The sequence below is a fragment of the Lotus japonicus genome, chromosome 1 (assembly GCF_012489685.1).
Source record: "Lotus japonicus ecotype B-129 chromosome 1, LjGifu_v1.2".
In the NCBI taxonomy this organism is placed as follows: domain Eukaryota; kingdom Viridiplantae; phylum Streptophyta; class Magnoliopsida; order Fabales; family Fabaceae; genus Lotus; species Lotus japonicus.
In genome coordinates, this window is record NC_080041.1 from 12,607,546 (window position 1) to 12,618,412 (window position 10,867).

Consider the following 10,867-nt stretch of genomic DNA (forward strand, 5'->3'; position numbering starts at 1 on the left):
GTATACCCCTCAATCTTAACAGTTGGTATTAGATCCGATGGTCACGACCTTGATAGCCAATAATAACTCGCTGATGGGGAGTATGATAATATGATCGTAACTCACACTTGAGGGGAAAATTGTTGGGATTCTTCAAGTGTGAACGACAAAAAATGACGTCTCATATTGAGTAAAAACGAGTGTTAAATAACATTAAGTGAAAAGACTCAACACACTTACCCGTAAGGTTCTGGGTAAAAGGTGTGGTGTTCTTCACTAATGTGGTTTACTCATCATTCAATGTTGTTATATAAGGAGATATCAGTGTCCTACTGCCCCTTCTTGTTATAACCGTGAGGTATACCCACTCACATAACAAGAAGTTGCTCAATCCACCAAATGTACTTTCATTAGCTAAGGGAAATATGCTCTTGAAGTTTTTTCCTCTAAATGTTCATTTAAACTTTGATATATCTTTCATTTCAATTCCACAAACTTTTTCTTTCTATATATATCTCTTCTTTTCTTATTGTATTATCTATCATGTATCTTAATTCTCTTGCTCTTTTTTATCTCTCTCTTAGTGTATGTGGTGGAATGGTGTGAACAAAATAAATTTCCTATTCATTTTTTGTCTACGAAATATTATATCCTTCCCTTGAGACAATCATGTTTAAGTCGAGAATATTAACATCCTGCTAAGCCCAGTGAATATTTTTTCCGTACAATACTCAAACTTGAGACATTATTTAAAAAGAGTTAAACATGCACTACTAAACTTCTACTAATATGGTCATTTGAAAAAAAAAATCCATAGTTTTTAGTTTTAGTGACTAGTATATTTTTTTATTTAAAATAAAGAAAATACTTTTTTGGAATAAGGACGAGTGACATCCTAGTGTAGACGTGGTCTATTATTTACTAAGTCATCACCCCAAATGATCAATCTAGTCAACTCTCTTCACTAAAGCGAGTACATCAAGAATTTCCGCTTCACTTTTACACTGTGTTTGGTTGGGGAAGAAAGGAAAGGAAAGGAAAGTGGAAGGAAAGGAGGAGAAAAGAAAGGAAGAGAAAGCAAAAGTGAGAGAAATTTTTAAGTTGTTTGATTGGATGGAAATGGAAGAAAAGAATAGGAGGAAAGAAAACTGTAATTTTGTAAGATGACTTTTTTGCCCCTGCTTAAAAACTAATAATTCTTATAATTTTAAAACTTCTAGTGCCATATAAAAAAATTCCAGCACAAATTTGCAATGTTATTTTTAATTTTAATAAAAAAACTCAGATAATTTTACACAATGCTTTTCTACTATTAAGATTTTTATTATGAAATTAAAGTGGCTAAAAAATGAGCACATAACCTGTTGAAGTACTACACCAAATGTGGCTAAAAAATTGTTCTAAAAGTCTGCATATTATATTTATAAGTTAAATAAGGTCTGATATATTTTGTACATGCAATGGCCACATGTATCAAGCTGTAGAAGTAGAACCCATAAAATGGCTCCAACTTGAGGGTAGTTTGGTATTTTTTATGAAAATTGCTCCAACTTTCCACTTTTCTGCCCAAATCGGAAGGAAAGTTTTTTGCTATGGGACCCACAAAAAGTTTTCCTTTCTTTTCTTCTTGCAGTGATACCAAACAGTGGAAAACAGAATATTCTTGCTCTTTTCTTTCCTTCACTTTCTTTTCCTCTCAGATTCTTTTGAAACAAACAAAGCTCCTCTCCCCCTAATCTGCCCTAAACCTCTCCTCTCTGCCCTCCTCCCTCTCTCATCCAAATCATTTCACTAGGTGGAGCTATAATATATTCACTCTCCCTTTATTTCCAATTTAAATTTCTATCTATCTCTAATTCTTTTAATCATATAACTCATCACATTTCTTTTTTTTACTCTCTTTTATTCGTATATCTCTTCTCTCCACCTCTTTTCCACTCTTTACCATATCAAAAAATGTGAATGAAATTTAATTTTATTCAAAAGTAAAGAATGTAATATAATAAAAAAAGACATATGGAGACGTAATGAATGTGAATATGCACCCTTTGCAGATAATTTTACAACTTCAGGCAATTCACATCAAAATCCAATTACAGAATATATGGGCAACGAAAATTGCCTCAAGCATTTGGTTGAGATCAAATGTCCTCACTACTCTAAAAATTTCCTATGATTTGTTGACCATTCCCAACTGTTACAATTTCCACTACCTCTACTACAATCACATGGAATGAATCATCAATAGCCTATCATCCTCCACTTTCCCCAATCTTTTTCCCAATGATAAAATCCTTCAAAACGTAGGTGTCCCCAATTACTTAGGTTTAGGGCAATTGATTAATGAATTAGTAATTTTTTAATGCTCCCATTACATTAATTAATAATCCTTAATCATTGTTGTTGTTGTGGACGTTTTTCCCTCCTCAAATCAACAACCACCACGCTCACATTGTCCGAACTATGCCTCGCCATCGCCAACTTCGTCAGCAAAATGGACGCATCAAAGCACGCCTTGTCCGATCCATCAGCCGCCACATCTCTCCCCGGAGACCCCGGCGGCGACGGCAGCTTCTCCGCCTTCAGACACATCTGCACCACCCTGCACGCAGTCTCATTTTGCACCGTGTCCCACAACCCATCACTCGCCAAAATCAAACACTCATCCTCGTCACTCCGCTCCATCACCGTCACCTCGGGTTCCGAAATAACGTACGGCTTCAAATAATTGTCCCCTGAAAAAAAAACCTTAATAATTCAGAACCGAACATTACAATAATGCGCCGGGTGTGACAATTAATAAATAAAACAGAAAAAAGTGGCTTATCGTGCGCACTCACTCACCTATGGCTCTTGACATGGCCAACACCCCAAGCACTCTAGGACCATCCCAATAGATCACGCGCCCACCCGCGGATTCGATCCGGTTCAACTCGTCGGGTCGATCCGGCTGCACAAAACGGGTAACCCGAACCAAACTAGTTAGTACACATCACACAACTACAAATAATTCGCGCGTGTGAAAAACGCGCCAAATTCGGATCCTCGACCCGATCCAACGGGTCAAATTCTGAAAACGGGTACAATTTAAACTAACCTTGTGATCGGAGGAAAGGGGGATGGCGACGCCGTTACGGCAAAGGACGGCGCGTGAGTCGCCGCAGTTAGAGACTATGATCTTTTCCGGCGTGACGACGGCGACGACTGCGGTGGAGCCGACGGCGTCGCAGTGAGGAGTCTGGAGCTCGCAGCGGCAAGTGGATTTCTGGTTGTTGCTGTGGGTCCAGGTGAGAACCTCTTCGTCCATGCGAGTGAAACTCTGCTCCATGGTGGATTTCCAATCCAATTTGGATTCGGGTTTTTCTGCAATCTCTTCCTTCACAATCTCGTGCATCCTCTCCTTGCACATCGTCGCCACCTGAAGAAACAAAACAAAGCAATTAAGAATCGGATCCAATGAAGAAGAAGAAGAAGAAGAAGAAGAAAACGGGTCGGGTTGAGCGTTGTTTACATGTGAGCATCCATGGCCATCGTAGACACCGAAGAAGTGAACCCCTTTCTCTTCTGAGAACGAAGGACGCACTGAAACTGCGTCTTCCATGTCCCTCCTCCTCCCACAAACCGAGGTGACTCCATACTTGGGACTCTCGTCAACAACCACCACCTCATCTTCCAACCTCACCGGAATCACAGAACCCTCTGATTCCTCCTCCTGGGGCCCACCAACTCTGTCTTGGCAGGTTTCAACAGCGTTCTCAACCTCCCGCTCCGGCGGCGGAGAAACACACAGATCCAGCTTCTGCCTCTTCCGGCTGGCCTCCGGTGGCGGAATTGGCATGTTTGCCATGAATTTCAAGGGAAGCATGTCCAAGCTCCGGCGAGCTGAAGGCCTTGAGCTTGGTTCCATTGGAGTAGGCGTGTCACCTTCTCCAACAACACCACAACAAATCTCAGCCATTAAAAAAATCTCAGATCTCTTCAAACTCAATTAATTAGAAACCTCTGAAGAAGAAGAATAATTGAAAACTGTTAATATATATGAAGAATTGAAGCAAGTTTTTTGATGAGAGAAATGAAACGAAAGAAAATCGATTGAAATTAAGGGAAAATGAGAAGCTTTTGTAGTAATGGATGGGTGGGCACGTGGGGGCCACACTTGAAAGACGGGCAGGCTGCCCGTCACCGTCACGGGCAACACCCGACACGTACAGTTGGTATGACGTCGAACGATTGAAGAGCGAGATGCGATCGTGGCCGTTGAAGGCAGCACTAACTGGTTCATGATTCCACCACGTGGTTGTGTCTTTTTTGAGAGGCTTACGTGGCCCAATTAGAATCCACCACGGTAGGTTGAAACCTGTTACTTTTCTGACACGCATCTATACTAGATACAAAGCACAAGCCCTTTAGAACGACAAAATCCGACGTGTTGTTCTCTCAGCAACCTACCACGTGTCAGCTTCAAGCATTTCCTTCTCCACACCCTTTTCAGAGTTCAATTTAGCAGCTCACTTTCCTTCCCGTTTTCTCCCAGTTTGTCAGTAAAGTCAAGAATCATGAGTTCTACAAACTGGGGGAATCGAAACTCTTTCAAAATTCAAATTGAATCTATTCTCTCTCTCTCTATTTTTGTTTTCAAATTCTGGATCTCTCTCAAAATTCTTTTCCTCTTCTCTTTCTGCTCCGGAAACGAACCCAATTTCCTCTTCTCTTGGTGCTTTCTCTAATCTATCGGATTTGTGAATTTCCGTTTGGGTAGAAAACATGCATATCATCCGCACGCATCAACAAACACCCCGCTTTCGAGCGCTTCATTCTCCGTCCTCCCTTCAATATCGGCATTCACAGTCACTATTTTCACCTCCCTTATCACATCAGCGACGAGGCCGATTTGAGATCAGAACAAATTCAGCGAACTGATCCTCAAGTTGTAATGGGTCTCCCCCTTCTCGGAACTCTCTCTGACGCCGGCGTGCTGGTGCGAGACGTCGTCAACCTCCAAGACGGTGGCTTCCAGCGCCGACTGAAGCTTCGTCTTTATCCTATTGGCGTGCTGGTGTTGTTGACGATTTAGGGTTTTGGCAATTGGAAAAGGGGCACAATTTCCTCTTTCATCCCTTTTTGTTCTTCTTTTTACGAGATTAGAACAAGAGAGAGAAGAGCTTGAAGACGGAATTCGATGAACTGCGAAAGCGGAGAAACACTATCTTGCTCGCTTGGCTACTTCTTTGCGGTCCTCACTCGCAGTCTCTTCCATCCTCGAGTAAGTACTAGCTTCTTTCCCTTCCTTTCTTTCTGTCTTCCCTTCTCTATGTCGTTCACAGAGCTTTATCATTTTATTTGTAAGCCTTTTTATTCTCTTATGACTATGAATGACGTAGATTGTTATCTTAAAACCTTCCCATGATGAACTCCAATGTCCTCTTTATTCTTGAACAATGCATTTTTCTCATTTTTATGTTTTGTTCTCAAACTTGCTAATTTCTTTGTTCTCATTTTTGCAGGGTTTTACCATAGGAGATGGGAATTTAACATAAATTTTTGGAATAGGAGTAGATGAGAAATCAGAACAAGTTTTGGTATTGATATTGTTCATTCTTTCAATCATTTTTGTTGTTATTCTTCCTCTTTGTTTTCACAAATCAGAACAAGTTTTGGTATTGATATTGTTCATTCTTTTCACCAGAGACCTTCAATGTGTTACTTGGAGTAGGAGATTTGCAAGTTTTGTCTATCTCAGATTTGGGTTTATTCCTCCTCTCTTTTGCCCATTTATCTTTGCTCATTTACTTCTTTCAACCCTGTTTGTTCATATTTTTCAAAGATCAGAATGAGAGAGAAAAAAAGGGCTTCAAGATGGAAGATGGTGAATTGTGAAACCTTCCCATGAACTGTAATGTCCTCTTTGTTGTTGAACAATCCATTTTTCTCAACCTTTATGATTTCTTTCGTTATATTGTACTTGGATTTCAACTTTCTATACTCAAGATACTGGTTTAGTTTATCATCACATGATTCTCTGAACTGTAGACAGACAATGCTTATCATGGTACATTGAATTCCTCAATGGTGAGGTTTCTACATTCTATTTCTTTGACTGTCATCCATTCCATTTTGAAATTTTCATTATTTTTCATGGTTGAAAATGTCTTTACGAGAGTGTGTTTTTTATCTGTCATGGTCTGAATTGGGTGGCCTCAATAAACGATAATGGTTCCTTTTCTTTATTTTGATCTGTCATGGAAGAATTAATGTTAATATATGGGTTTTTTTTTGCAGAAAGTTTTGTTGGATCAAAGCACGGGGAAGATTTGTATGTGCTTATCATTCAAGGGACTTTGATCCAGGTGGGTCAGCTTCTTCACATCCATATTTATCTAATCAGGTACAATTCTAGAAGCTTAAATTTTTTGTATTTGATGCAATTTGTATTACACACCTTCATCTAGATTATTACCAAGCCAACAAGTATCATTATCTCAGATTAGGCCACCAAATCTTAGCTCAGATAGTGCTATCTTTATCTACCAAAAAAAAAAAAGAATCATTATGCTATGATTTTATTGAGCTTGCTTTTATTAGGTTATTTTGCTTTATGATAAAATGTTTTACATTGTTAGATCTATATCAGCAAGTGAACCTTCTAGCTTGCAAATTCCTGGGTTGGTAACATAATGGTGGTAATTGAAGATGACTGATGTTGTCCAATAGGATTGACTCCATTCCTGCAGAAGTCTCTTTATTCAAGTTCGGGTAAGCATTTCTGCATCTGTGATGAATTGATTATTTTATCAAATTCAATGACAACATCTAAAGAAGGCATTCTTTGCTGAACCAACCATCATAATTGACATGACAACATCAAAGGCTTTCTAAAGGGTGAAATGGTTCTTAAGCATGATAGTCAATTGTTTAATTAAAGCAAGAATCATGAGTTCTACAAACTGGGGGAATCGAAACTCTTTCAAAATTCAAATTGAATCTATTCTCTCTCTCTCTCTCTATTTTTGTTTTCAAATTCTGGATCTCTCTCAAAATTCTTTTCCTCTTCTCTTCCTGCTCCGGAAACGAACCCAATTTCCTCTTCTCTTGGTGCTTTCTCTAATCTATCGGATTTGTGAATTTCCGTTTGGGTAGAAAACATGCATATCATCCGCACGCATCAACAAACACCCCGCTTTCGAGCGCTTCATTCTTAAGCGCTTCATCAACAACCATCATAATTGACATGACAACATCAAAGGCTTTCTAAAGGGTGAAATGGTTCTTAAGCATGATAGTCAATTGTTTAATTAAAGCATTAGGCTGATTACTACTTTTGTGTCAGTTTTATAATTTTTTCCGATGTGATTTGTTGGTTGAATTGGGTTAATCTGAGTTGCTGGAGCTGGACTCTCATTGGTCAAAATATTCCTGTTATTTTTGCATCAAAAACTCACTTCATTTTCCTTACCTTGAAATGTAAGAAAACATAACATAATGTATTTTTCAAGGAAGCTTTTAGTGAATGAAGTACATGAATCATGAGGCATTAAAGCCAAGTAAGAGAAGAAAGAACTAAATTCTAAGTTAAACTTTTATATATGTGACCGGAACCAGAAAATCATTACTAATGTATGGTTTTTGTTAACTGTACAAAACATTATAATGCTTTGTTTAGTGTTCAAATGATGTTTTTTTGTTCATAATTATATATTTGCTTTCCTGGATATGAATAGGTGAGATTTTAAGATGTTTGTTTGAACTTTTTTAGTGCAAAATAGAATGAGAGATAATTATGCAACTGTTCCTACCTCATAACATGACCTTTCTAACCATTTTCCGTTTTAGTGAGTACTTGCATATGTTGGCCTTCTATGATGCATGTTTGATGCAGGTGACTTTGGTCCTGCTAGATAGTTGGGGCCCCAAGTTATAAGTGCTTGGAGCTGCTTGCTGATTTACCGTATGGCTTCAACTTAGATATTTGCTCTTTGGGTAAGAAAGGTCTCTTATATGTTTAAAGCTTCATTATGTTCAAACCTTTTATTAACTATTTTCTACTACTTATAATTGTAAAAGGTAGAGAAAAAATTATGACCTTTGTTGTTGGTTGGATTATCTAAATTTGAGAAATGCTTGCTGCAAGGCTATATATAAATTACAAAGCTTCATCCATGTTTTACTTATAACAAGAAGAAAGTCCCTTTTCTATTTTATTTGATGATGTTCGATTATTTGTTGGATAGTAATTTTAACTTTATATTTTCCTTTTCAATTTATATAACCTATAAATCTGTCATCTCAGAAATGTGGAGACAAGTGCTTGCTTTACTTGAAAAAGTCATAGAGAAATTGTGAAAGCCATAATTTTATGTAAATTATATGAACTGATAAGGATTCTTTAATTCCGCTATTTCTCTATTGAGAGTCCCACATTAACTAGAGATGTGACCAAATAATCATTATAAAGGCTAGAGCAATCCTCACTTTTAAGCTAGCTTTTGATGTATAGCTGCTACCACTACTAATCCTTCTGTCCCTTTGGCTTTTTTCAGAGGAATATAAAGTTTTGGTTAATTTCAAAGTGAGAGAGAATGAGAGAGGGAACTCAGTTTTTGGGGGGATGTGAAGAGTGAGCAGTGGATGAATGAGAAAATGCATTGACAATCTTTGTTACTTACTCACTACTCAACTGTGTTTGTTTCTATGTTCATTTCTTCACTCTTTCTCTCTCTTTAATCATTATCATCATCACCATCATATTCTTCTTCTTACCTTCAATCTTCTTGCCTTATTAGATTCTTCTTTCTCTTAGATTTTTTCCAACTCAAGTTATTCCCTTTCTTTTCTCTTCTTTCTTTCTCACTCACTTTGTTTCTAACATGACTTCCTAGAAAGTGGTTTCTCACTTTCTCTAAGTTTGTTTTAACTTTACCTTAAAATCGATTCTAAGTTACAACTTATAGTTTGTGAATTATCTCAAGATGTTTCTTGTGCATTTTGGCATTGAATGAGCATAAGGTTGCAAGGTGAATTTGGAACCTCTAAATGTGATAACATATTGATTAAGCATGAGTATAGATGTCCACCTTGTGACATATGTATATCGTTCCAAAAATAATTTAGCCACTAGATTTGCATTAAAATCTTATAATGGTAGACTATGACATATCTTTTTTGTACAATTTTATTGATTGGTAGCGGGACGCAGCTTCTTTAAAAAGAGTACTTTTAAGTTATAATTCTTATGTGCAGGTATATATGAGAATCCACACAAATAAAAATTGTTGTCATCATGGTTGATACACCATAATAAAAAATTTGTGGGATCTTGATACAAAGAGGTGGCTGTGATTTGGATATGCATTACTTTGTGTTTGGCTGCGAGGATTGAGTTGAACCTCTTGGCTTGTGGATTATAGACACCTTTTGGATGTGCTTTGTTGTGAATTGGATGTGCTTTGTGGTGAGCTATTGTCTGTGGTTTTCTGTGAACTGTTATGGGATGTAGTGTTATAGGTGTTATGTTCGTTATGCTTTTTATTCTACTCTGCGTTTTCTTTTTTCTTGACCATAAGTTTATATTTTTCTGCACTATTGGTTTCAATAGTTTTTTTTTATTTCAGAGTCAATGTATGAGGAAGAAGTTGATTGAAGAGTTAAGACCAGTAAAGGAATTGAGAGAGGGAGAGAAAAAATCGTAGGAATGAAACAAGGAATACAGTGTTGCGAGAATTGTAGATGTCAAGCTCCATGAATTGTAAAGGTTGTGCTCTCAACATTCGTCGCTCCCTCAAGTGATTCCTAGGTGACTAGGTGAGTGCTTCTTCAAGGATTGAATTCAATTTAATTTATTCATCTATAATGCAAGTATTGAGGAAGTATGTTACCTTCCTTATTTCAATCAAGAATGTTACCTTCCTGCACAATCTCCTCCGGCTATAATGCCCCCACCCCTGCTATAACTAATGTTGCCAGCCAGGTCCACTTCACACCCAAAACAATTCCCCAACAACCAAAGTGGATATTTTGTCCATGTTTTTTCACTTGCAAACTCTCACCAAACCAAGCTTCTGCAAGTGAGATGGTAAGGTTTATATTGTGCTTAAGTTCTTAGTTGTTATGTATTGATCTTATTAGACTGTTTTTTGCACTGCAGAACTTGCCGGTATATGTTTATGATTATATTCGCATTGGGGAAGTTTACAAGTGGCTTTTCAGAGGGCCCATTGACAAGGAAGTGGAATGTACCATTCTTGGTGTGCCTAATCGGAATTAGGCGAGGTTTGGTAGGGGTTGGAGGGCCTTCTGTTCGTCACATGGATTGAAGGCAGGGGATGTGTTGACCTTCTTCTTAACCAGTGAAATGTTTGTTGTTATTGATGTTTTATTCAACATTAAGCTGTGATAGAATGGCCTGTATGTTCTTACTTAACGAACTGGATTGTATTTGTTGTTCTCTATTATGTACCGGACAAGTGTTGTTATTTTACTTAGTTTACGATGGCATGGGTTGAACAAGTTGTTGTATCATCTGGTTTGTTGTCCACAATTTCCCAATCATGAGTTGTCATATTATATATATGTAAGGAACATTTTGTAGAAGAAAATATCTGGTTCTAATCACCGTGCAAAGCACGGGCTTAGATACTAGTGAACCAACAACACCTTGTTTTAATTATTTATTTTTCCTCTGTTTTTGTCATACTGTTTTTGAGGACACTCTTCCTGAGGATGATACCACGTGGCGGGAATACGAGATTCCTGCTTGATTCTGATCTCCACGTCTGCTCCATCAAACAGCTGATTTGGTGCGTTGTTTTGTCCTTCCTTCCTTCCATTTACGACTCATAACCAAAACACTCTTATTTCTATTTTTCCCTCGTATTTCTCATTCATCTACTTT

The 10,867-nt window shown here is 37.7% G+C and overlaps 1 protein-coding gene and 1 long non-coding RNA gene across 7 annotated transcripts; one reads left to right on the forward strand and one right to left on the reverse strand.

Moving 5' to 3' along the window:
• Positions 1-2,007: 2,007 nt before the first annotated feature.
• Positions 2,008-4,068, reverse strand: LOC130733694 (protein phosphatase 2C 37-like). Its single transcript, XM_057585932.1, has 4 exons — positions 3,491-4,068; positions 3,077-3,397; positions 2,824-2,929; positions 2,008-2,714 (listed from the first exon to the last, which is right to left on the reverse strand). Exons 1-4 carry the CDS (start codon positions 3,935-3,937, stop codon positions 2,374-2,376), a joined length of 1,215 nt encoding a protein of 404 aa, XP_057441915.1. The 5' UTR covers positions 3,938-4,068; the 3' UTR covers positions 2,008-2,373.
• A 332-nt stretch (positions 4,069-4,400) lies between these two features.
• Positions 4,401-10,610, forward strand: LOC130733695 (uncharacterized). Of its 6 annotated transcripts, XR_009017564.1 has the most exons (10): positions 4,402-5,242; positions 5,484-5,558; positions 5,666-5,872; positions 6,259-6,364; positions 6,600-6,732; positions 7,856-7,956; positions 9,217-9,427; positions 9,588-9,777; positions 9,871-10,048; positions 10,121-10,610. It is a non-coding gene; the product is annotated as an uncharacterized LOC130733695 (long non-coding RNA). The 6 variants fall into 6 exon arrangements; XR_009017562.1 differs by having other exon boundaries at positions 4,401-5,242; positions 5,666-6,048; positions 9,588-10,048; XR_009017563.1 differs by having other exon boundaries at positions 4,403-5,242; positions 9,572-10,048.
• Positions 10,611-10,867: the final 257 nt, after the last annotated feature.